The 24,667-nt window shown below is 36.5% G+C and overlaps 6 protein-coding genes and 1 non-coding gene across 19 annotated transcripts; 5 read left to right on the top strand and 2 right to left on the bottom strand.

Annotated features, from left to right (window-relative positions):
- The first annotated feature begins 1,295 nt into the window (after positions 1 to 1,295).
- LOC104786598 (phospholipase A1-Igamma2, chloroplastic) lies at positions 1,296 to 4,301 on the top strand. Its single transcript, XM_010512039.3, has 2 exons — positions 1,296 to 2,766; positions 3,960 to 4,301. The coding sequence occupies exons 1-2, from the start codon at positions 1,433 to 1,435 to the stop codon at positions 4,204 to 4,206; spliced, it is 1,581 nt and encodes a 526-aa protein (XP_010510341.1). The 5' UTR covers positions 1,296 to 1,432; the 3' UTR covers positions 4,207 to 4,301.
- A 650-nt stretch (positions 4,302 to 4,951) lies between these two features.
- Positions 4,952 to 5,323, top strand: LOC147943641 (uncharacterized). Its single transcript, XM_087449979.1, has one exon. The coding sequence runs from the start codon at positions 4,973 to 4,975 to the stop codon at positions 5,231 to 5,233; it is 261 nt and encodes an 86-aa protein (XP_087306105.1). The 5' UTR covers positions 4,952 to 4,972; the 3' UTR covers positions 5,234 to 5,323.
- A 2,909-nt stretch (positions 5,324 to 8,232) lies between these two features.
- On the top strand, positions 8,233 to 8,339 carry LOC147943640 (small nucleolar RNA R71). The gene has a single exon (XR_015558776.1). It is a non-coding gene; the product is annotated as a small nucleolar RNA R71 (small nucleolar RNA).
- A 4,220-nt stretch (positions 8,340 to 12,559) lies between these two features.
- On the top strand, positions 12,560 to 12,908 carry LOC147943639 (uncharacterized). Its single transcript, XM_087449980.1, has one exon. It carries the CDS (start codon positions 12,560 to 12,562, stop codon positions 12,815 to 12,817), a length of 258 nt encoding a protein of 85 aa, XP_087306106.1. The 3' UTR covers positions 12,818 to 12,908.
- A 183-nt stretch (positions 12,909 to 13,091) lies between these two features.
- On the bottom strand, positions 13,092 to 14,613 carry LOC104786597 (photosystem II reaction center W protein, chloroplastic). The gene is made up of 2 exons (XM_010512038.3): positions 13,958 to 14,613; positions 13,092 to 13,599 (listed from the first exon to the last, which is right to left on the bottom strand). Exons 1-2 carry the CDS (start codon positions 14,049 to 14,051, stop codon positions 13,289 to 13,291), a joined length of 405 nt encoding a protein of 134 aa, XP_010510340.1. The 5' UTR covers positions 14,052 to 14,613; the 3' UTR covers positions 13,092 to 13,288.
- Positions 14,426 to 18,378, bottom strand: LOC104786596 (putative galacturonosyltransferase 5). The gene is made up of 9 exons (XM_010512037.3): positions 17,869 to 18,378; positions 17,604 to 17,638; positions 17,402 to 17,443; positions 17,170 to 17,317; positions 17,015 to 17,085; positions 16,516 to 16,787; positions 16,037 to 16,391; positions 15,089 to 15,610; positions 14,426 to 14,889 (listed from the first exon to the last, which is right to left on the bottom strand). The coding sequence occupies exons 1-9, from the start codon at positions 17,978 to 17,980 to the stop codon at positions 14,614 to 14,616; spliced, it is 1,833 nt and encodes a 610-aa protein (XP_010510339.2). The 5' UTR covers positions 17,981 to 18,378; the 3' UTR covers positions 14,426 to 14,613.
- A 1,269-nt stretch (positions 18,379 to 19,647) lies between these two features.
- On the top strand, positions 19,648 to 24,056 carry LOC104786594 (E3 ubiquitin protein ligase DRIP2). Of its 13 annotated transcripts, none has more exons than XM_010512028.2 (8): positions 19,648 to 20,020; positions 20,108 to 20,307; positions 21,365 to 21,464; positions 21,841 to 22,165; positions 22,326 to 22,738; positions 22,822 to 22,872; positions 23,101 to 23,173; positions 23,588 to 24,056. In XM_010512028.2, exons 2-8 carry the CDS (start codon positions 20,187 to 20,189, stop codon positions 23,765 to 23,767), a joined length of 1,263 nt encoding a protein of 420 aa, XP_010510330.1. In that variant the 5' UTR covers positions 19,648 to 20,020; positions 20,108 to 20,186; the 3' UTR covers positions 23,768 to 24,056. The 13 variants fall into 13 exon arrangements, 12 of the variants coding, with proteins under 12 accessions (XP_010510330.1, XP_087306102.1, XP_010510334.1 ...); XM_087449976.1 differs by having other exon boundaries at positions 19,657 to 20,020; positions 20,167 to 20,307; positions 21,841 to 22,156; XM_010512032.2 differs by having other exon boundaries at positions 19,657 to 20,020; positions 20,167 to 20,307.
- The last annotated feature ends 611 nt before the right edge of the window (positions 24,057 to 24,667 follow it).

Genomic DNA, 24,667 nt, shown 5'->3' with positions numbered 1-24,667 from the left:
TCTGATAGGTTGTTTAAAATAATTCTTAATATAGAAAATTCTGGAAATTTAGAAAATGTTAATTAGTGACATGTCGAATCCCTATTAGATGTTTAAAATCCTAGGTGGACAGTCTTAGAAGCTTATAGCCACTGTTCAAGAAAGCGCTAGGCGGTATGTGGGCGGTGATCCAGCGCCTAGCGCCTAGTCGGAATTTTAGGCGTTTTAAGGCGGTTTAGGCGTTTACAATACGAACATTATATATATAATATTATATGTAAAATTATGTAAAAATATATGTTAGAAGAAATAAATAATAATAAATCATAAACTAAAATTAGTAAAAATATATTTATTTAATTTAGATTAATAACATATTAACATTTATATGAATATAAACTTAAAATTTTAAATATATGTAATTAAAAATAAAAAAATATACAATAAAATAATATTATGTGATTTTAGGCGGTCTAAGCGGTCGTCTAGGCGTCTGCTGAGCGCCTAGCGCCTAGACGGTGCCTAGGCGACCGCCTAGACCGCTTTCTTGAACACTGCTTATAGCTCATACTTTTATTTAGTATAATTAATAAAAAGAGGAGAGAAACAAGAAAATGAGGAGAAACGATTCTTCCTAAAGGAACTAAAGAAACGGTTCTTAGAAAAAATAACACAAGTGTTACTTATTTAGTGAAACAAATATTAAAAAATAAATAAACAAAAAAAATCTGCAATAAAAATAAATTTTTTATTTTGTTAAGTAACGATTCACTGTTTCTACCACTAATGAGAAACTATGAAAAACTTTTTAGAAACTTATCTCACACATGACACTATTTTCTTGATTTTGTTTTATTTTATATTTTAAATTTAAAAATAAAAATTAATCATATATATGAGAAACTCATACAGTTTTTACTTTCTACCGCTCTAACAATAGGCTAACCAACTCTCTAATTGATGTGTATATGACATGATAAACCTGAGCTAGCTGAACCAAAGTTAGAATTTTAAACAATATTTAAGATAAAAAAAAAAAAGTGATCATGTTTTCATGAAATTTTGTAAAACGGTTGTTCTTGGCTGATTCATAGTCAATAGAATGTAAAAACTGTTGAAAAGCATAAACTTAAGAAAAGATTAGTTTATAACCATGGCTAAGATCACTAGATCATCCTTATCCTCTCCTAGAGCCTGCTTGTTGCCTTTAATCATTGCGTGATGCACTTCAAAACTCACCAAAATAATACTACTACTACTACTACTACTATAAGACAATTCTATGATCTCAATTAAAATAGTATCAACTGTGTATGAAATCGAGGACAGTTTCTTTATTGCATGTTACCATTTGAATATAACACGTTTTAGATATTTTTTTATTTGTGTACATTTGTATATAAATGTTATCATTCTTACTTACCATTACAATATCATCAAGCTTCTCAAAACAATGGCGACCATTCCTTCCCACAAACATCTTCTCGCCACCAACCACAAAATCTCCTTAACCGGTAACACCAGCTTCTATAAAATCAATTTTCCCGCCAAACCTCGAGTAACATCTACGAGAGCTTTGTCCAGAACCAACGAGTCTTCTCTATCCGCCGTGATCTCTCGCCTCGAGCGAGAAAGACGCGAACGACAAGGTTTAACTGACGAAGCGGAAGGACTCGGAGAACGGTGGATGACGGCGGAGGATATTCGCCGGCGAGACAAAACCTCCGAAGAAAAAGGAAAACTAATCGACACGTGGCGTAAGATCCAAGGAGAAGACGACTGGGCCGGGCTAATGGAACCGATGGATCCAGTCCTCAGATCGGAGCTGATCCGTTACGGCGAAATGGCTCAAGCCTGTTACGACGCTTTCGATTTCGACCCGGCTTCTAAATACTGCGGCAGCTCGAGGTTCTCGCGGCTCGAGTTCTTCGACTCACTCGGGATGAGCGGTTCGGGTTACGAGGTGGCGCGTTACCTCTACGCGACGTCCAACATCAACCTCCCCAACTTTTTCTCTAAATCGCGGTGGTCTAAGGTATGGAGCAAAAACGCTAACTGGATGGGATACGTCGCCGTTTCAGACGACGAAACATCTCGTAACCGCCTCGGCCGCCGCGATATCGCGATCGCGTGGAGAGGCACAGTCACGAAACTCGAGTGGATCGCTGATTTAAAAGACTATTTAAAACCGGTATCCGAAAACAAGATCCGATGCCCCGACCCGGCCGTTAAAGTCGAATCCGGGTTCTTAGATCTCTACACCGACAAAGACACGTCCTGCAAATTCGCTAAATTCTCGGCGCGTGAACAGATCTTAGCCGAGGTGAAGCGTTTAGTGGAGACATACGACGACGAGGATGAAGACTCCGATCTAAGCATCACCGTGACGGGACACAGTCTCGGCGGCGCGTTGGCGATTCTAAGCGCGTACGATATAGCGGAGATGGGATTGAACAGAAGCAAAAGCGGGAAAGTGATTCCGGTGACGGTGTTGACGTACGGAGGACCGAGGGTTGGGAACGTGAGGTTTAAAGAGAGGATGGAGGAGCTAGGAGTGAAGGTGATGAGAGTTGTGAACGTGCACGACATGGTTCCGAAGTCGCCGGGGCTGTTTTTGAACGAGAGTGCGCCGCACGCGCTGATGAAGATCGCGGAAGGTTTGCCGTGGTGTTATTGCCACGTGGGGGAGGAGCTGGCGTTGGATCATCAGAACTCGCCGTTTCTTAAACCTTCCGTTGATCTTTCTAATGCTCATAATCTTGAAGCTACGCTTCATCTCCTTGACGGGTACGTTAGGTCTTTTTTTTACTTATTTTACATTTTACATTTTCACCATATCTTATTATATAAAGCTTGATGACAAAATTACTAATTAACAAGATCTTGGTACGTGTTAATTATATCATTCAGATGTTGACACATGTCAATTCTAAAATTATTAAATTTTTAGAAAATAAAAATGTAAAAATTCAAAACCTACCATAAAAAGAAAAGATCATATTAAGGAAATTATATATATATATATAAAATTCAAAATTGTAATATTGTTTATTTATTTTAATTTTAAGTTGTTAATTTTACAAGTAAAATGATTACTTATATATAAGACAAAAAAATATGATTGTGAAATTATACAACTAACTACAGTTTCTAGAAAAATGAAATACTCACCTTTATATAAAGAAAGAGATTGTTGAAGTAAAAGATTTAAAATAAAAATAGATCGTTTCATATTTTTTTTACCAATCAAATAATTTATTTAAAACAACTGCTATTGTAACATATAAAATAGGAGTATGTAAGATTAACGTATGCGTTTTTGTAACTATAAAAATGTTAAAAGTAAAGAGATCAGGATCACCCTGTTGAGAGACATCCCTTTATAAAACAAAATCCAAATTCCAGTACACCGACTCATATAGAAAACCACAGAATCAAAGAGCGAGGGCATTCAAAAAAAACGTGATTAATAGTCTCAACCACATAATCATACCTTTTACACCAAATATCATATTGGATACTTCGGTGTATCTATTGAATTTTATAGATAGTTTTTACTTACTAAAAATATTTATTTAAAATTCTTTATTAAATTTAGTTTTATTTTAAAAACTCTAAACCCGTACAACAGACGGGTCATAGGCTAGTATTTAATAATACTATAGTCAAGAACGAAGTAATAATATTAATTATAGATATGTTAATTTTTTAATTTGGAAGTGGAAAACGACAAAATATGGAAGCCGTGGGATATAGTAGATTGGACAAGCTGTCGAATTTGATTTCTTCGACGATACGATATTCACATATTAAAATATTCAAGAAGTTCGAACTAGTTTTGTGTATTATATATATTGAGATCATTCTAGATTACGTCTTGATTTGTGTTTGCGATATGATTGACGCGAGTATCACGTGAACGATTTAGTAGTTATGCAACTAATCATACACTATTATTTTATTTTTTTAATAAAAATTAGGTATCATGGGAAAGGAGAAAGATTTGTGCTGTCGAGTGGGAGAGACCACGCACTAGTGAACAAAGCGTCGGATTTTTTGAAAGAGCATTTACAGATTCCACCGTTTTGGCGTCAAGACGCGAATAAAGGAATGGTTCGGAACAGTGAAGGTCGTTGGATTCAAGCCGAGCGTCTTCGTTCTGAAGATCATCATTCTCCTGACATCCATCACCATCTCTCTCAGCTTCGTCTTGATCATCCTTCTTAAATCATACAAACATGCAGATATTATACTCGTTTTCCTAATCTGTAAATTTTTGTGTCCGTCTTTGTCAATAAAAGAACTTAGAATGTCTCACCGCACTCACTTGCATGCTTTGATTGATCAACGTCCCCTATTTCTTTACCGTTAATTCATGCATTTTTGTTTTACATTCTATGTCATTGCATGAATATACATGTGTGTGACCGTGCATTTGTACACAAACAAAAGACGAGTAATATGCATGCATCTTTCATCATGAGGTATTGATCTTCCGTGGCTACTCACTAGTCACTATCCAATATATATACTCCTAATCCTACAAATGTAAGATGTCAAAAAATAAAGAAAAAAAGCTCCTACAATGTACTTTTATATTACTAGTATTTTTACAAGACTCAGATCAATCAACTAAGTAGAAACTAAAAATGATATCATCAATTTTATATTACTACTCGATGGTACTATATTTTAACTCGGGATGCGTGGAGTCAAGATGGAAAGACTCGTTTTGTTGATCTTCCGATGGTAAGTTAATTTGTTTCCACTTTACGAGTAGATGCTACATACGTTTACGAGGCGATTGGTTTGTGTCAATCAAAATGCAAAGACTATATTAAATCGTATTCGTATTATTGGGAAAGACTGGTTTTGACCATCCAATTGAAATTTTACTCTGTTATATATACCCCATCCTCTTAACTATCTTATTTCAGTCACACAAATCTTACAATCTAGTAAAGAATCTAACTGAGAGCTAAGACTTCAGAAAATGGGAGGAAAAGGTGGAAGCAGTAGAGGAGGAGGAGGGAAAGGTGGTTCCGGTGGAAGTGGAGGAGGAAGGAGCGGTGGTGGTGGAGGAGGAGGGAAAGGCGGTGGCGGTGGAGGAGGAGGAGGGAAAGGCGGTGGCGGTGGTGGTTACATGGTAGCCCCAGGGAGCAGTGGGTCTTCTTATATTTCTAGGGATAACTTTGAGAGTGATCCTAAAGGTTACTTTGATAATCTCCACGGTAGTGGACAGGGTAGCAAGTGAGTTTGGTCTGTATTCAATATCTATGAACTGATATTTATTATTATCAAAAATATTATCTAATGAATAAATAAAATGAGATTTTGTTTTACTCGTATTACTCCCTCTTGAATATATGGTCTCTAGCTAAAGAGAGTATCAACATGGATTATATCATGCAAGAAGTGTACATACAGTTCAGTTATTTGAACATCAAGTTTGCAAGATTGATTAGCAATTTGGTTCTCACTGGCCTTTACAAGCTCTCTTTCGAGTTCATCCATTTCAATTAATCGTTTAGTTTTGGTGTGAACATATATGGTCATGATTTTTAATTATCACGTAATCTCCTCCTCTTCTTCAGTGGGAGAGACCACGCACTAGTGAACAAAGCGTCGGATTTTTTGAAAGAGCATTTACAGATTCCACCGTTTTGGCGTCAAGACGCGAATAGAGGAATGGTTCGGAACAGTGAGGTCGTTGGATTCAAGCCGAGCGTCTCCGTTCTGAGGATCATTATTCTCCTGACATCCATCACCATCTCTCTCAGCTTCGTTTTGATCATCCTTCTTAAAGCATACACACATGTATTATACTCGTTTTCCCAATCTGTAAATTTTTGTGTCCGTCTTTGTCAATAAAAGAACTTAGAATCTCACAGCACTCACTTGCATGCTTTTATTGATCAACGTCCCCTATTACTTGACCGTTAATCCATGCAGTTTTTTTTTTTTTTTTTTTTTTTTTACATTCTATGTCATTGCACATTTCACATTTGAATACATGTGTGTGAACGTGCATTTGTACACAAACACCAGACGAGTAATATGCATGAATCTTTCATCATGAGGTATTGATCTTCCGTGGCTACGCACTAGTCACTATCCAATATATACTCCTACCCCTACAATGTAGATGTCAAAAAAATAAAAACAAACCTACAATATACATATATATTAGTAGTAATTTTTACAAGACTGGGATCAATCAACTAAGTAAAAACGAAAAATCTTATATAATATGAGAAAGTTTTTCTCAACTTTTGCTAAAGAGATGGCATTTGGCTTACTCTATTTCTGACACCTGTATTTTTTTGTTTGGACTTAATTAACTATAATTTAGACTTAATTAACTACAGGCCATAAAACTAAAAAAAAACCATATGTATTTCTTTCCTTCTTTAATCAGAAACATATGCAACCCCCAAGAATCTAAAGCCACCTTATATCAGTATGTGGTTGGTTTCATCTTGGAACTATATACGAACATTTAATTAAATTTATAGGTTTGAATTCTTGGGTTTAATTTATGTGTTTGAATCTTACATAATTTTCACGGGTACAAACGGAATCAAATTTCAGTAAGATGGTGGGTAGGTATTATTTAAGTAAATTAGTTTAAATTTTTAAAAATTGTTTATATAAAATTAAAATTTTGTACTTACTTTCTGGAAAATTATGTAAGATTATGAGTTGGTTTTGATCTAATTCTATAATTATTTTGTTTGATTCACACTTATTATTTCAAACGTTATGTTACTTTTGAATTACATAAAATTTAGAAGTTTTCATAATAGAAATTTCAGAATTAATTATGAACATAATCAGTTTTGTTTTGATTTAACATAATACCATCATTTTATGCATTGCCTTATACCCACTATTTTCCTCAATTTTCATTTTTATTTATATACTTCTCATTTTTAACTTATTATTTTGAAACACTTGCGAATTTATGATCATTAATATTTGATTTTAATCTTTTCTCCTTCTTAAAGACTCAAACATTCTATAAATTTAGTTTCCTAAAAACAACCTATTACCATACAAACACATCCTCTTTCAGACTATTGTGAAAACTAAAATATTTAATTTCTATTTTATCCTCGATTCAATCTCCAACAAACAACAAAACACCGGTAACAATAGTATCGTTCTTCGGATCATCCGTTTTCGGGAAGTTTCTAACTTTAGAAGAAATATTGTCTTACTAAGTCTTGAATATTTTTTCCTTATGTAAATTTTTTTTTATTGTTCATCTTCTGCTGATTTATGCAATCATTTTAAAATATTTATAAAAAAAGAAATAATGTCATATGTATTTGATTTTAAAAGAATTTTAATATATCATGATGTTGGACGCCAGATTATTAGAGTAAAAGTTGAAAGAAATCTTACTATATTATATCATCTAATAATAAAGTAAATTTTTTTTTGGAAAACTGCAGAAGATTGTCATTTGATGTTCTCTTCTTTCACAAGTGTCATATTGTTTCTTTTAATTTTTAGTGTAACAAATTTATTCAATTGAATTTACATAATAAAATTTCGCTTAACAAATAATTTGATGATTAAACTGTTTAAGGATATAAGATTATCACTTGTCTTTTGACAAACCCAGCAGTCTGAATCACTTGATTCTCCAGCTTCTTGACATGAGTATTTAATGCATCAAACTTCCCAGTCAGCTCAGTGTATACAGAATCAATCTTCCCATTGAAGTCTACTGTTAACTTCTGTTGACCTTCCAAAATCTGTCCAATCATTGATTCCATCTTGCTCTCTGAATTGGGTGGAGGGAGGGGTTGGTAAGAAGAAGATCCATAGTTCCTTGTGAAATTGCTGTTTGGATTTCCTGTGAATGAATTCTTCTGACCAAATCTCTGATTTTGATAGCCAGCTCCATACACATAGTTGAAATCTGCTTCTGTAGTCTCTAGCTTTGGCTCAAAAATCTCAACATCTTCAGCAAAATGGACAGACTTCTTTCCCACAAGAAGGTTATGCACTGTATCCAACTTAGCATTCACTGCAGCAAACTGATTTGAACCATTGCCCTCATGTGCTCTTTTCCGCTCTTAGTTTGCATTCTTGGTACTGTTGCTTGATGCTAGCCTTTCTATCAACTTCTCAGCATCATCTGGGTACCTTGTCTTGAAATTCCCATCACTAGCTGCATCCAAAGCCATTTGATACTTCCAGTCAATCCCACTAAAGAAGATACTGATCAACTGCACTTCTGAGAACCCATGATGCGGACAATCTCTCTGGTATGCCTTGAACCTCACCCAAGCAGCTTTGTAAGATTCAGCAGGTCCTTGTCTAAAGGTAGAGAGCTTGATCCTCAGCTCATCAGACATCGCATCATCATAGAAATAGTTCAAGAACGCCACCTTGATGTCATGCCAGGTTGTCAGAGATCCTGGTTTGAGCTGCCTTAGCCAATGAGAAGCTTCCCCAGCAAGAGAGTAGGGGAAAAGCTTGCAGTAGAGATAGTCCTCAGTGACTCCATTAGCCTTTATGCTTGTAACTATGTCCTCAAAGTGCTCAATGTGGTCGAGAGGCTTCTCATTTGGCAAGTTTTGGAATGGCCTTTGTCCAACAAGAGCGAAGTAGGCAGGCTTTAGCTCAAAGTCATTCCTTGGAAATGGAGGAGGGACAATTGCAGAGCGGTTCTCATAGAACAAGTCTGGTCTGTTGAAGTCCGCAAGAGTCTTGACAAGTTCTCCATTGTTGTCCCGTTGCCTCTGAACATTCTCCGTATCGGCTCGGGCATTGCATCGATCGACACCAGCATTGTGTCGATCGATGCCTTCCTGGTTGCGTCGATCGATGCCATCGTTGCGTCAATCGACGCCATCTGCATTCCCATCGGCCACAACGAGTTCTTCTTGAATAACCTGGCCTTCAGCATCAAGTTTTTGGCCACGTTCGTTGCGCACATTACCCTCTTGATCCTTCAAAACCCCAGCCTCATCAGGTCTCAATATGATTATATTGGCCATCTTCGCTAATTTGGCTGCTTTTGTGTTATCACGATGTAGTTGTCCTAACTCTTGGTATGTAAGCTTAACAACCGGACCAGTAGGATTTTTCCTGGTGCTAGGCTTAGGCATGTACCTGAAACACACAAGAGGAAAGAAACAAAAGCGTGTGAGTAAAACAGAAAAAGAAAAATTTAGACAAAATCAAAGATTTTAATCTAATGGTGAATCAAAAGAGTCCCCGGCAACGGCGCTAAAATTTGATATGCTCAAATTTAACCCTGAGCTACTCTCTCAAATTAAGAGATCAATTGTAGTACTTAGGGATCGAATCCACAAGAACTCTAGACTCACACAATAAATTTAATAATCTTTTAATTATGCTAAATCAAAATATTAATTTAAAAGCAATGCAGAAACAGAAAATAAAGAAGTTGTAAATCAATAGGAATAAACGCTAGGCTTAGGGAAATTCTCAGAAAATCATGAAAAATCAGATCAATTAATTAAACAAGCAGGATTCAATAATTAAGCACCGTTCTTGAACTCTAAACACAATTATAAAATAAATCAGTTCTCACTGCAAATATTATCTAAATTTAGAACCAAAAAATCCAAAACTCTTTGCAAAATTCAAGTTAAAAACGAGCAATAAAATCAGGTTTAGATAAGTTCACAAAATTACTAATCAAATCTCTTTGCAAGAAGTAATTTTGCTCACCAAAGGTTTTTGTGAGGAAAATCAATTATATTCTCATATCAATCAATAATCCTAAGATCTAAATCAAGATGACTAATCAAAGATCTAGCATTAAGAACAACCTATGGTGAAGAACAAGAAAGATAATGAATCCTAAATTAACAGATCTAACAATCCATGAAATCCCTCATGAGAAACCCTAAACCTAACTAGCAGATCTACTCAGACATAATCAATGAAACACAAAACATCTTCTGAATAAATTGCATTAAGAGATTAAAAGAATAAATAAAGGAGTTCTGAATCTTCTCTGAAGGAGTCTTGATTCTTCTCTCCAAAAACTCTCTAAAAATCTCTCAAGGTTTTGCTCTCAAAAGTTGCAGGGAAAAATAAAGCTTAGTTCTAAACAATGACCATAAAAGTCCTATTTATATTCCTAAACACGGCCAGGGACCAATGATGCAAATATGGAAGACTTTGGGGCAGCTTTGTAAATCTTCAAAACTTGTGGGGAAAACTTCCGATTTCGTATTTGGCCTAGCATCGATCGATGCATATGTTGTGTCAATCGATGCACTCTCTAAATTTGTCTTCCAACTTTGTAACTCAGCCTCAATGCTTGATTATGCTCCAAATCCTCCTATTTAGCTCCATTAAGCTCCCATCCATGTTAAATCCTATAAAGACTCAAAAGACTCTAAAAACACCAAAAAGACTCTATAGATAAGACTTATATCATGGCTAAAAACACCTAAAAACCATGATATATCAACTTCCCCAGACTTAGCCTTTGCTTGCCCTCAAGCAAAATATAAACTTAGCCCTGTGAAAGAGGTTTGAAAATGCAGGAACTCATTTTCTTTTTAAAGTAATGCCATGATCATCCAAACCTTAATCCACATGCTTGGCTGATAAATCCAAATCGAACCACCATGTACTTCTCCGTTGACTTTCATAGCATCCCAAATTCAAACCAAATCCCACCACTTCCTCCATTAAGCTTTCATCGGTGAGTCTCATCAATTTGATCAATATCAAGAACCTTCTAGACTCATTCACGTACAATACCATAACAAGCAAGACATATCTTTTATCACATGTGGTACTCTTTCTCTCCCCCAGACTTATTCTTTTTAATTTTCCTTAGAGCTTTGTTTTGTTTTCTTTTTTTTTTCTCAAAGTTGTAGGCGAATAATGGGGTCATCGGTAATTTACCTACCCCTCGCTTCCAAGCTTTGTGTGATCATTTGACTCAAGAGTAGAATAATGAGGTAACAGGTAATTTACCTACCCCTCTAAACTGATCAAAGTCATCTCATCTTTTATTCTCTTCTCTTTCTTTTTTTTAACAAAGCTCTCAGATTTTTTTTTTTTAACTTGAATAAGGGAGAGGAGTACAATTTTCTTTCTGAAGTCTTACTTGTCAGGTATGAACAAGGAGTCAAGCTCTATGAAAATCAATCTCCTTGATGAGGTAAAAAGAAAGAACAGAAATTACCTCAAGCTTTTATGGATTCTGTTGGAAATTTGGATGTCTCTGGTTCACTGGTCAGCCATTGGATTTTTCATTATTCGGATTTGTGGATTCAATCTGCAGCATTAATCAACCAAGGCAGTACACTAAAAAAAAAAAATCATAGTTTCCAACAAAAATTTTGACTCAATAAAACACTTTTTGTTTTTTTGACTCTCAAAAACAAAAACGTAGTTAGTAACTGCCTCCCCCAGACTTAAACAACATTGTCCCCAGTGCTATCAAGTAAGAGATTGGCGAATAAAATAAAAATAAATGAAAATCAAAAGAAAAATGAAAAAGAAAAACCTACCATTGGGTTGCCTCCCACTAAGCGCTTGTTTTCAGTCATTAGCTTGACTGTGTCGGATCTCAGGCATCCGGTGGATCGGAACATGGCAGTGAATGCTTCCGAGATAATGTCCTCTTCATCCAAGGTGGTGTGTAGGCAGTATGTACATAAGATCTGCCAAGGATGTGAGGAACAGGACCAGGGCGGGACTTAGGTATGGGTGGCTTTCTTTTATGTCCTGCAAAATCATCAACAGAAGAAACAAGCGCTCTGCAATAATCTCGTGGCTTGGTTAACTGCACAACAGTTTTTGTTCCTTTCAAATTCTTATTGATGATAGGAGAAGGTTTGGGAGAAGGAGATGCATACCTTGGCCTTACCTGTGGGTTATGGACTGTGGAATGGTGAGATTTCAGCTTTACAACTGGTCTAGGACTTGCAGTTAAGGATCCAACACGAGAATCTTTGATTTTGGACAAGTCCGAGCTGATTCTGGAAGGAGTGTCGATCGATGCAACATCTGCATCGATCGATGCAGTGCCTGCAACGATCGATGCAGTGCCTGCAACTCGTGTTTCTTCAACGCTTCTGCAACTAACCTCATCAATCCGTGTTTCTATTACAAAAACGTCATCTACCAGCGACTTGTCATGCGTCAGAACCTCATCATGGTCTCTAGTGATATATATTAATATACATCAATTTACGAAATTCTCATTTACGAATTACGATATTTTATATTTTATACATTTCTACTCGATGGTACTATGACTATATTTTAACTCGGGATGCGTCGCGTCCAGAGGAAATGCTGGTTTTGTTGATCTTCCGAGACTAAGTTAACTATTTTTTCCACTTTACGAGTAGATGCTATATACGTTTACGAGGCGGTTGGTTTGGGTCAATCAAAATGCAAAGACTAAATTAAATCGTATTCGTATTATTGGGAAAGACTGGTTTTGACCCAACCATTTGAAAATTTACTGTTATAAATACTCCATCCTCTTAACTATCTTGTTTCAGTCGCACAATAAATCTTACAATCTAGTAAAGGATCTAACTAAGAGCTAAGACTTCAGAAAATGGGAGGAAAAGGTGGTAGCGGTGGAGGAGGGGGAGGGAAAGGTGGTTCCGGTGGAAGTGGGGGAAGGAGCGGTGGTGGTGGGGGAGGGAAAAGTGGCGGTGGAGGAGGAGGGAAAAGCGGTGGTGGTGGTGGAGGAGGCGGTTACATGGTAGCTCCAGGGAGCAGTGGGTCATCTTACATTTCTAGGGACAACTTTCAGAGTGATCCTAAAGGTTACTTTGATAATCTCCACGGTAATGGACAGGGTAACAAGTGAGTTTGGTCTTTATTGAATATCTATGCACTGAAAGATGCTTGTTATTGTCAAAAATATTAGTTTCATGAATGAATAAAATTAGACTTTGCTTTACTCGTCTTACTACCTTTTGAATACGTATATGGTCTATAAGAGGGTATCAACATGGATTACATAATGCAAGAAGTGTACATTTCAGTGATCCAACATTAACGTTTGCAAGACTAATTAGCAATTTGGTTCTCACTGACCTTTTACAAGCTCTCTTTCGAGTTCATCCATTTTAATCGTTTAGTTTTGGTGAACATATATATGGTCATGATATTTAATTATCACATAATCTCCTCCTCTTCATTGTTTGTGACAAGATAAAGAGAATTGGACAAATTAACACATGACAATAGTTTTTAGTCTTTACTTAACAATTACAAGAAAACTAGAAACGAACACTTTTGATTCATGTTGTCACATGAAAATGGAAAGATTGGTTCTTCAGAGCGAGAGACCAGATTCTTCATCCTCCTCAAGAGAAGAAGTGTAGACGAAGTAGAAAGTCCAGATCAAACCAAACACTCCAAACAGAATCCAACCCAAGAGGTTGTTGCTGAGCCCAAAGGGTAATCCTGTTCCTTCTGTGGACATCCTCTCGTCCACCAATGCAATTGCCGGGTTGCTCATCACCGCGGTCAAAGCAGCAGTTGCTGCCGCTGAAACTCCAGCTCCCATGGCTGTGACGTTTCCTTCTTGCTTTGTCTCCATTGAGCATCTCACTCCTCCCTTCTTCTTACCCATTGGTGGCAAACCTGAGCAACAATAATAAATCCAACTAGTTACAATCAAAACTGGTTTCTTGATGTTTCTCCATCTCCACTAAACTGAAAGCTTTTGGTATATACGTTTATAAATCACACAACACTAAATCAGCAAACTCCAAATCATGTTATACTTCTCTTGATTGTTTCTAGCCAAAATGGAACCTTTAGATCAAAATAGTTTCTTGATTTCTTGTAGATTTCACCACCAAACGTAGCTTTTCTCTAATCACAAAATTTTCAGCAACCAAAAGATCTTCACTTTTCATCACTAAACCGGAATGAATCTCTCTACTAAGATGAGATCTAAGAAAGAACATAAGAAGAAGGAAAAAGGGAAGGCCTTTACCAAGAACAGGGGCGGAGACGGCGACGGTGGGCTTGAGAAGAAGAGCCGGACGAGCGGCGGAGACAGTGGAAGCGGAGGCAGTGAAGCTGGCCATTTTCTCTCTTTGCTTCCCCTAACGACTGATAGACTCTTCAGTTGAGTTTGATTTAGTTCTATGGCAACAGCAACACTTCTAATTTCTTTGCTTGTGGCTTTTTGGATCAAACAGAGCGACTAAATATGTGTGGTGGATAAAAAATCTGTCCGAACCAACATAAGCCATCTAACTTGGATATGATTCTATCCATACTCCACCTATAGGCTCCATCCACGTGTCATATTTCATCTCTTTCCCTCCCAACACAATCTTTTTCTCTCTTCTTCTTCTCTACTGGTGGGATTCTTATTATAAAACTGCATCAGATTGCACATGTATAACAACCAAAAAAAAGGAGGTATCTTCCGAGGTAAAGAACGAACAACACCATGTTGCTGTAAAACTAAACCTGACATTTAAGCTCTGAGTATTTTTGGTGTATTGTATCAAAAAGAACAAAGATTTACACAAGAAATCGTAAAAAAGAATGAAGCTAATTATAACATTTGGAAAGAAGAAAAGAATTGAATTGAATCTAAGTTTTTGTGGTATCTTGTTTAAAAAAAAAAAAAAAAAAAAATCAATCGTGAATGTTGCACCGTTGTAAGTAAGGGTGATGGTAAGGTACATGTATGTTCCAGTAGCGCTTGTACTTCTCTATACCAATGTCCAGCCACGGCTTCATGATCCCGTCGTAGTGTATAACAGCTGCTTTTTCAATGTCCCTTGCTCTGACTCCTGATTCGTGACCTAGCCCAACCACATTCCATCTCTTCTCCAATGGATACATTTGCCCGTAGAAAGTCAGCCAACCTATTGGCAAGCTCCCTGCTTTCCAAAGATGTCTTTTTACTCCCTGCAATCATAACAATTTCACAACACACACATATGTAAGAATAAGATATTGAATTAATGGATATAACTGATTCATATTTCTAGATGAAGATCACAAACTCATTGAGTTTGAAGAGTCATTCAAAGAAGGTATGTGAAGTTACAAGGTTAACAGTGTGAATCTTGATGCAGAGAACTAAAGAGGGAAGGAGATCCTGTACCAGTTCAAAGTATTTCAGGTATACAGATGTCAGATCCTGTCTTCTCCATGCTTCGAGATCGAATAGATTCATCCCGAATGCCCAAGTGCAAGCCTTAGGATCAAATTTCTGAGCAACCCATGCATCTGAGAAATTAATGACTGTGTCCATCGATTGAAATGAAGGTTCACCTTCGAGACAAGTCTCTACAGCTCCAACAACTTTCCCTTTCATATCAAGGCTCCACAGTCTACCTAGATCTCTTTGAACTACAACATCATGGTCAAAGAGTACGATCTTGTTCAGACCTGGAAAGATTTCTGGGAGATGGAAGCGTGCATGGTTGAGCGATGAAATGATTCTTGGGTCACTTGAATTTTGCATCATCAGCAATTTAGCATGTTCCAAAGGAAAGACATTCATCTCATCAATGTTTAGGATTTGGATTGAAGCTCTGCCACCTGGATTTAATAGAAACCACATTGAGATTGCTGGGTAATTGAGTGAATCTGTCACCACATGGAATACTATCTTTCCCGGTTCCTGCAAGCAGTAATATCATTTGTTAAAAGACATATGGCTTCAGCTTTGATTTGGAAATATTCTCTTCCGAGCATTAAACAAATCGAAATTTTGGATCAGAAAATGGATCTTGCATTAACAAGTCTAAGATCCTAGCAACATGGTTTAAATGATACCTGAGTAATTATATCGGTCATAAATGCTGAATCATGTAAACATAAAACAACACAAGGTTTCTCAACAGTAATAAAAAAAAACACGAAATCGTTCACTGAACAAAGAGGACACAATTTGTAACTTCCATTTCCTAGTTTCATAACCAGACACATTCCTATGGTACTAACCACAGTAGAAGCCTAAAGCATTTATCTAGACATCAAATTAAGAAGTATAAAAGAAGTGAACTAGAACATGTTGAAAGAAAGAGAACAAAAGTGAAGCATCTACCTTTGATGAGGAAATTGTAGAGTTAACAACAACCGCACAGGCCAAAACATTGTCAGAGAAGACTACGTAATGGTAGAGATCGGGATTATTATAACTTTGTTGAAAAAGCTGCCTTTTTTCATGATCCAGGGTAAAGTATTCTGTTGTCAACCGCATTGAGAGACAATGAAGCCCTTTTGGGGTAGTCCTTGCTGCAAGCTGCATTAACTTTGCTGCTTGCTTCTTCTGCGCCCGAACTTGTTCTTCGGTTTTATAAGTCATGGCTTGGAGTTTGGTAGCAATGGCAGGACAGTTGTGAAAAGCACGACTGACCTTGTATAACGCAGCTTCCATGGCCTTCAGTCTGTTAGGAGAGCTGAAAGGAACAAAACATGTTAAGTATGACTCTTCAAATTAACACAATATTGGTTTCAAAATTAAATGCCAACGCTTTTACAGAAAGGAACAGGAATCCCTTTGAATCACTCAGCTGTACTTACCTCTTTGGCAAATATTTATCCTTGGTAACATCACCGATAGCCCGTTCCAGCTCTTTTGTTCGAACTCTCAACTCCTTCACGATTTGGGAGTTATTCCCAGGTAGGGCCAAATTCAGATAGGCTTTCGCTTGGATAATTTTGTCTCTGATCTCCTTTACCCTCTCATCTGTTGCTCTATCAAGCTGAACCCTCGTATTCTTTTCACTTTTACCTGAAGGGGGTCGGAATTCTATTTTACGATTAAGTTGAATATCTCTTGCTGGGAATTTCACCTGAGACAGGAAAAAGAGCAGAAATTACTAAATTGAAAGCATATGATCTGACAATATCGATGCAAAGTCCTAATTTGGTTTCCTGTTCACAAGTGTTGGCAAAGCCCATGGAAAAGAAAGTGTCTTGTGATTTGATAAGAAGATACTAGAATTCTCATTGCCAATTGCGTCAGAGCCTAATCCCTATCAACTCGTTATATCTTCATCGACTGAATTAAAATATGCACCTCCGCATTAGAGCTTAGTGTGGTTTGCTGTGAAATGACTGCTTGTTCCTCCTTTGTTTTCTGATTATTTCCTGAAATACATGGTATCTGCTAATAAGAAAGCTTCCACGAAAATGACAAAAAAACAAAGTAACACCAGATCCGAGATATATTACCCCCATCAATTTCTGAGTGAAAGCTTGTTTTGTCTCTCTCAATAGACTGCACAGTATCATTACTTCTATCAGAGGAATTTGACGAAACCACAGAATTAAACTCTTGATCCTGCAAAATGCGTTGAGGCTCCTTCAAGCCTTCTTCGTCCTGAAATAACAAAGCAACCCAACTTCAGCAAAAAGAATGCTAAAAAAAACAAGGTTTACTGAGATGAGTAGCAGCAAAAAGAACCTGTTCAATAGCGGTAAGTCTAAGGTCATCAGTCTTATATGTCTGCACAAATAAAGGTAGCATCTCAGTTGTTCACATCTCGAGAAAAATGAAACATATAAGCATAGCTACAATAACATAGAATTCATGGCACAATCAAACTACAAATACTGAAGAGTTCCTGATGAGAGGATTAGAACAGAAGAAATCAGAAAATACTCACAATGTCGGATAATTCTTCAATAAATTCTCCTCTATCTGCCAGAAAACAATCAGCAGACAAAATCAAAACATAATTCAGAAGCGTATATCGAAAAAGCTGAGACTACATCAACCACCAAACAAAGGTAAAATCGAATAGCGAATTCGAGAAATCCAAACAATCGATATCGAGTAAACAACTTGTACACATGAATGTTCCACTAAACTACGGCCATATCGATCAATCTAACATCCGCTAAGACCAAAATAAGAATTAGGAAGCTCACCGACGGAAGTAATACTCTTGAGGCGATTCGAAACGAAAACAATCGGAGCTAACACGGATAACAATAGCAGCGAGAGGATCAGAATCCTCTGCCAACGGCGAATTTGATTCATCAATGTGCGAAAGAACTCTTCATAAATTTGTTTTTATCTCCTCCCTAATCGTTCTCCACGAAGAAGAAGAAGCACATTCCCAGAGGGAAGAACACACAGATCTCCGAGATTCACTACTTGCTTGATTGATGGAAAACGAATGAACAGATTAGGGTTTCCAGATTCTTCTTCTTCTCCGAATTTGGATTTTGGATTCGAGAGAGTCTGTTTCTACGCGTTCGTCTCTTCTGGGAGATTCAGAGAGCTTCCTCGTGCATGTTTGGGGACTTAACTTCGCTCTCTTAATTTTTTTTCACTTGAAAAAAAAAAAGTTAATAAAAAATAAAAATTATTTATTGTTTTGATACGGAGGAGAGAGGAGAGGATCCAATCCATGTTGAGATGTCAAATGTTACGGTGGGGATCAGGTGCGGCACGGTGTACATGTGGAGGCATGTGATAATAATTATGCCGTTGATGACGCAAAGCTTAAACTACAATTTTGTCTTCTTTTGACTGGCTCAATGAAAACCTGCCGTTGATATTTCGACACGTGGATAGAGTGTACGGTCAAATGATGTGTTCAGGAGTGGAGGGAACAACTAGAATGTTTTGCGATCTACAGAATGTGTTACTTTTGTATTGATCGTTTCATTTTCAGCAGGTTTAAGGGATACACGAATGACCAATGTGTATAGGTTAAAAATGATTTAAATTGCCAATTGTCGGTAGGAACTAGGAAGCACATAAAGTAGTAAATTCGACGACGTACTGAGTAGACTGTAGTTAGTGTGACTAATTTATGCTGTTTGGGGTAGAGGTTTGCGTGATGTCTCTCTCATCAATTTTCATCTACCAATTATTCGTCAAATGATGATAAAATTTATTCGATTTGTCAAACAAAATGATGCATCAAATTTATTTTTTTTTTATTTAAAAAATATTCATTATAACATAGTAACTGATCTAACGGAACATGATAAATAATGATTTAAGAAAACTGTTTTTTTTTTTTTTTTTGATTGAATGAATGAGCTTGAACATGTTTGAGAAACAAAATGAGTGTTTTTAAAGTAAATTCGAAATTAGGGGTTTTGAGAGTAAAATTGTGGATCTTTTGTTCGTCTGGATATGACTCTTTTCTTTAGTAGTTGGGGAATTTCTTTTGACTTTTTGTTTTGTTTTCAATTTGTTACATACGTGTACGTAGATTTGAGCTTATCTAAATTTTCGTCACTAGATTGTAGTAGTATTTGTTATTGGACCAAATGATGCTAAACCACTAATCTACAATAAACACATACTTCTATTACACGAAATTTATTAAACATTAACTGACAATGCTATTTTCTTGTAAACGTTTATTTTTGAAAAAGTAAATCACCAATTCAATCATTGAGAGAACCAAACACTCTGTCAACTTCATTGATTCCTCCTCCTCTAACACTGTTAACCAGTTGTTTCACTTTATCCCCCAACTCCAAATATTTCACAACAAACAAAAAAGTAAAATATCTATCTTAGAAAAAAAAAAAAAAGTGTACTACAAACTTAAGAAAAAAACAAAAGTGAAAAAGAAGATTGTTTCTCAAAAAAATCGGGCTACTGGGCTTTTACAACCTCGGAAAAAGCCCATTTGACAAAAAAACAAAAAAACACAAATGGAAAAAAATAAAAGAAAAAAAAGGAAAAAAACAGAGAGAGAAAAGGAAGAAACGTCTTTTTTTACTCTATACGGGGTATCGTCGCTTCTCTTCACCTCAACACGAAGACCCCTTTGATTTGTTTCCATGAGAGATAGATAGAGATAGAGAGGACTGAGGAGCCTTCTTCAACCTATTATATAACCCTCCTCTTCCTCGATTCTTCAGATCGTCTCCTCACCACACACACCACTCACCTTAATTCCCCTCTCCATTCTATATATCCTTCTCTCATCCCATCCCCCAGATTCTTCTCCTCAGCTTCCTTTTCTCCGTCTTCACTCCGATTGAAGACTTTCTCCACTCCGCTTCACCTCGACCCTTCAGTGTTGAGACTTAACCGGATTTGGATTTCAATGTAGGTATCTCTACCAACGTAAATCTGGGTTCTTTTTTTTTTTGTTTTATGGTTGGGTCGTTGTCTTGTATTATCGTATACATGCAGTTTTGGGGAGAGTACGTGCGATTAAGCGACTAATCTTCTTTGATATACGAAACAAGAAGGGTTTGAACGGAGAGGAGTAATGGAAGGAGGAAACATGGTGGTCAGGGTGAAGAGAGATACGGTGGTGGCATGCATGACTTGTTCTCTCTGTGACAATCTCCTCCGTGACGCCACTACCATTTCTGAGTGTCTTCATACGTGTTAGTTCTTTCTCTTCTCACTTCTCTTTCTCCTTTTTGATTTACGTTTTCAATTTCGCTTTTCCGATTCCCATCTGTAATTCGCAAATTCTTCGTCTTTTTCGTTGTTTGATTGATTTCTCTGTGTTTTCATATTTGTATGGTTGTTGTTGTTGATCTTGTCTTCCGGTTATGTTTTTTGTGTTTATCAATTCATAACTTTTATCGATTGATTTGATGAAGCTCGTATTCAGGGGTCAATGAATAGTTGGTTTCCTCAACTAACAGTTGTTGATGTTGACCAGAATCTTCAATTTTTGTTTACATTTAGACTTCAAGAATCAGCTTTTTTGTTCGTCTGTTTAGGTGACTTTGAGAGTGTTTTCTTTGCCAAAGATGGTTTGTGGTCAAACTCATGCTCGAAATTATATTTCTTTCTCGAAATTTGGTTTTTGGCTAGTCATGTAAAAATCTTGTAGCTGCATGTAGTTTAGTTAGACTGTATCCAACATGTAAGTCAAGTTCAATTAATAAGTGCCTCCAATCTGTTTGATGGCAGTTGATTTTCGTATGAAGTAGCGTTTACCAGCTTCTTTCCTCTCCGGGAATCAAGACAGTTTTAGATTCTTTTTGGAGACTTAATCAATCTTCAGTTCCGTTATTTATATAGCCCTGTTGTTAGCCTTTACCTACAAATTTACCTTGTTACTTTAATGGCTAAAACGGTCAAATATATGAGAGATCTGATTAATATGCTCATTTAGTGTGGTCTTTATTGTTGAACTGAGCAATTTCCGTTTTAATATTGTAAGTTTCTTCTGTATATTTGAGTTTCTGCAGTGCCAAAATTACGTGTCCTCATTTGTTTCTTGGTTTGGTTTCTGGGGATATATGCAGTATCGCCATCAATTTTGCGGTTCCATTTTGGTCTGATGCCAACGCTTTTGTTTAGGTTGCTATCAACGATTTAAAAAACAAACTAGATGTTTGTTGGTAGCATCTGATATTAAACATTTTCTTCTTACCCAGAAGTTACTACTTATGAAATGAGAAAAGTTCTTAGATCACTTTTGTACAGTTTGTAGGAAATGCATTTATGAGAAAATCACAGAGGATGAGATAGAGTGCTGTCCAGTATGTGATATTGACCTCGGTGGTACCCCCCTTGAGAAACTAAAGTATGTTTCTCTTCTCCTCTATTTCAGTTACACATTCTGATTGGTTTAGTAGTTATATTTTCTTCCTATATTACATGTGTACCACAGACCACTAGAAAGGCTTTTAGCTCTTACTGGTGATAGGATAAAATATTTTAAACATAATGCCGAAGAGTTTATTTTAGAACCAGACATAAATCTCTTTAGTACTATATTCTTATAACCTTAACATGCTGGTTAGCATGATACTTTCGTTGGTACCAATAATTTATTTTAGAACCAGAAACAAGTCTCTTTAGTACTGTTCTCTCTCTTACTAGTCTTCCTCCAGTAAGAGCCTTCTTGGTGTGTGAACATATGCATTCACTAAGGAACCACTCGTATGCATGTATTTTAGGCCTGACCACATTTTGCAAGACTTGAGGACCAAATTATTTCCTCTAAAACGAAAGAGAGAGAGTGTGTCTTCCAACACATTACCTGCAAGGAGGAAAGAGAGGTCTATCTCGTCTTTGGTGGTAAGTACACCTAGGGTTGCAGCACAAGCTGGTACAACAGGAAAAAGAACAAAAACGGCGACGAGAAAAGATGTTCGAGGTAGTGGTTCATTCACTAAGAGAGTTGTGAAAAAGGAAGAAGAATTTGGAGATGATAACACAGAGAGTGCAAGCTCGCCTGAAACACTTAAAAAATTCACTCAGAATAAAAGGCAGGTAAAGAAGGTGATCAATGCATGTCTCTTTTGCTTTATGTTTCTTTTATTTTGGTACATATCATTCAAACTATATTGTTCATTTTCAGCTTCAAACACAACCTTATAACCAATTATGATCGTTAGATAGTATCTCACACATTTAGTTAATATTTTTTTCTTTTTTGCAGTCTTCATATGCAGAGCCTAACCAGGCCCTTTCTAATAGAAGAAACAAGAGTGGTGATGAACCTTGGGATTCGAAATTGCATTCGTGGAAACCTCTAAATTTTCTTGTTGAAGTGGCAAACGGAACAGAGGACTCAAAATCTGAGCATGGAAATGCATCTCACAATGATGTTGAGGGGAGTAAAACCAAAACAAAGGAGCAGAAAAGAAAATGTAAACTTGAGGAAGAGATCAGCAACAACGGTGATCCTACAACATCAGAAACTGCTACTCTTAAAAGAACGCGTAGGACTCGCCGCAAAAGGTCTTCTTCTTTTGGTGATTCAAGAATTTCACCATTACCAGGTGCAGCAAGCCTGAAACAGGAGAGGAGAAATGGTCCTGTTTGGTTCTCACTTGTTGCGTCAACTAATCAGTGAGATTCTTGTTCTGTATCTGAGTTTTACACATATTCATTTCTATTTGCTTGGTATCTTGACGAGGACTCGCTGGTTTCAGGGATGGAGAAACATCTTTGCCTCAGATTCCAGCAAACTACTTGAGATTAAGGTTATTTTTCTTTTCTTTGTTATTTGTCAACTTAAATTAAATATTACGTTTCCATCTATGGCTTCAAATTCCATCTCGCAGTTGTTTATAGTTTCCATGTTATATTTGTTTTTGTGGTATTTTTTTCTTGATAAAGCCCCCTTATTTTCTGGAATGGGAGTGTCTAATTTATTGGTTGGAAGAATTATATCGTACCAGAGTTGATCCCCTGTCTCATTATTTGGGTAGGGATGGAAGTATTCCAGTTTCTCATATCCAAAAGTACCTCATGAAGAAGCTTGATCTCAAAAGTGAAACTGAGGTAAGCAACCTTTTCTAGCCAGTTGCCACTTTTTTGTTTCTAACATGGAATCACATAGGCTGTAGTTATATAGATCGAGTCATTTCTTGTGCTTACTGGGATGACTATAAGGTCCATAGATGATATATTACCTTGAAACTTATATGCCACACAAGCATCATGGCTGATGAGTCTCACTGGTTCTTAAAGCTTAACTCCACAATGACCTTTAATGTTGGTTAACTAAGATCCATAAATGTTTAAACCAAAATAAACTCTTTCCTTTGTTTCGCAATTATTGTATAGCGAGTATATCTGATGATTAGGACTTTTCTGACCATTGTCTTTGATTCTTTGAACTATGGAAATAAAGTATGTACCTTATTGAGGATAATGGATTAAAATGTCAATCGTATATGGTATCTTTTTTAACAGGTGGAGATAAAATGTATGGGAGAACCAGTGCTCCCAACATTGCAGCTTCACAGCCTAGTGGACTTATGGTTGGAAACAACTTCTAAGCATGAAAGAGTCGCTGCGTCTGTAGGTTCCTCTGCAAAGGAATTTGTGATGGTGCTAGTTTATGGTCGGAAGCTCCCTGAAAGCAACAACTAAATAACTTATTCATTGAATCATCTCGAGGCCGAGAGAAGCAGCAAAGGGCAGGAGCAGTGTTGTGTAGAAAACTTGGAAATTTATATTTATTTAATTATTAGACTCTTTAAATTGAAAGATTGGTGAGACAGACCCTTTCGTTTGTTATCCAAGAAGATTCAGATTTGCTTTTTAAAGGTGATTTTGTCCGTTTTGGACACTTATATGTATGATTGGAAAGTGTTGTCATTTCTACAAACATTTGATTCCTTGTTTGGACTAAATGAGAAGTACACGGAATTATTGTGAACCGAATGACTTGGGAATTATTGAGAAGTCAACAAACAAAACAAACAATAATAACTCTAAAGAGTTAGTCATGATGTGTATGTTTCTAAAAGAGAGCTATTATAAAAGTTTTCAAACTATTTCTTTTAGAAAAAAATGACCAGTAAGAAATAATGAAATATGTACCTTAGAAAAAACGATCAAAACGACTCGACATATTGGACACTCAAAAAGCTCAAATTGAAAGTGCAAGAGATAGCGAGGTAATTTATATGGTTTACTTGTATCAGATTTGGATCTTGGGTCATTATTTTATGGGCGAATAGAACGTCCATTTGTTCGATCTTCTATAAAAAAAAACCATGTGCGAGTTGCATTCCGTCCGACTAACCTTTTTAACATAACAGTGCGTTAGTTTAAATTGAAAAACAAATTTTCGATACATTATCTAAACCCACATATAACAAGTAGCTTTTCTAACATATGTTATTATAACAAGAATGCTTAACTAATTGGCATAACATTATCCTTTTTATATATTATCTTTAAAATAATGTATGATTTATTTGTCACCAAATGTCTTACTACTAATAATTGTCAAGCGTAAGGTTTTATGCTTAATATTGATGACGG

This window comes from Camelina sativa, chromosome 5, assembly GCF_030686135.1.
Source record: "Camelina sativa cultivar CO46 ecotype springtype chromosome 5, ASM3068613v1".
In the NCBI taxonomy this organism is placed as follows: domain Eukaryota; kingdom Viridiplantae; phylum Streptophyta; class Magnoliopsida; order Brassicales; family Brassicaceae; genus Camelina; species Camelina sativa.
Note: the sequence above shows the minus strand (reverse complement) of the source record. Positions and strands in the feature narration are given on the sequence as shown.

Excerpts from the sequence above, each read along its gene's own strand:
- LOC104786598 (XM_010512039.3), top strand. The coding sequence starts at position 1,433 with ATGGCGACCATTCCTTCCCACAAACATCTTCTCGCCACCAACCACAAA. Across the intron at positions 2,767-3,959 it reads ACGCTTCATCTCCTTGACGG|GTATCATGGGAAAGGAGAAA; the intron begins GTACGTTAGGTC and ends AATAAAAATTAG.
- LOC104786597 (XM_010512038.3), bottom strand. The coding sequence starts at position 14,051 with ATGGCCAGCTTCACTGCCTCCGCTTCCACTGTCTCCGCCGCTCGTCCG. Across the intron at positions 13,600-13,957 it reads CGTCTCCGCCCCTGTTCTTG|GTTTGCCACCAATGGGTAAG; the intron begins GTAAAGGCCTTC and ends ATTGTTGCTCAG.
- LOC104786594 (XM_010512028.2), top strand. The coding sequence starts at position 20,187 with ATGGAAGGAGGAAACATGGTGGTCAGGGTGAAGAGAGATACGGTGGTG. Across the intron at positions 20,308-21,364 it reads TTCTGAGTGTCTTCATACGT|TTTGTAGGAAATGCATTTAT; the intron begins GTTAGTTCTTTC and ends ACTTTTGTACAG. Across the intron at positions 22,739-22,821 it reads CTTGTTGCGTCAACTAATCA|GGATGGAGAAACATCTTTGC; the intron begins GTGAGATTCTTG and ends CGCTGGTTTCAG.
- LOC147943641 (XM_087449979.1), top strand. The coding sequence starts at position 4,973 with ATGGGAGGAAAAGGTGGAAGCAGTAGAGGAGGAGGAGGGAAAGGTGGT.
- LOC104786596 (XM_010512037.3), bottom strand. The coding sequence starts at position 17,980 with ATGAATCAAATTCGCCGTTGGCAGAGGATTCTGATCCTCTCGCTGCTA. Across the intron at positions 17,444-17,603 it reads TTGAAGAATTATCCGACATT|ACATATAAGACTGATGACCT; the intron begins GTGAGTATTTTC and ends TTATTTGTGCAG. Across the intron at positions 17,086-17,169 it reads TCACTCAGAAATTGATGGGG|GAAATAATCAGAAAACAAAG; the intron begins GTAATATATCTC and ends CATGTATTTCAG.
- LOC147943639 (XM_087449980.1), top strand. The coding sequence starts at position 12,560 with ATGGGAGGAAAAGGTGGTAGCGGTGGAGGAGGGGGAGGGAAAGGTGGT.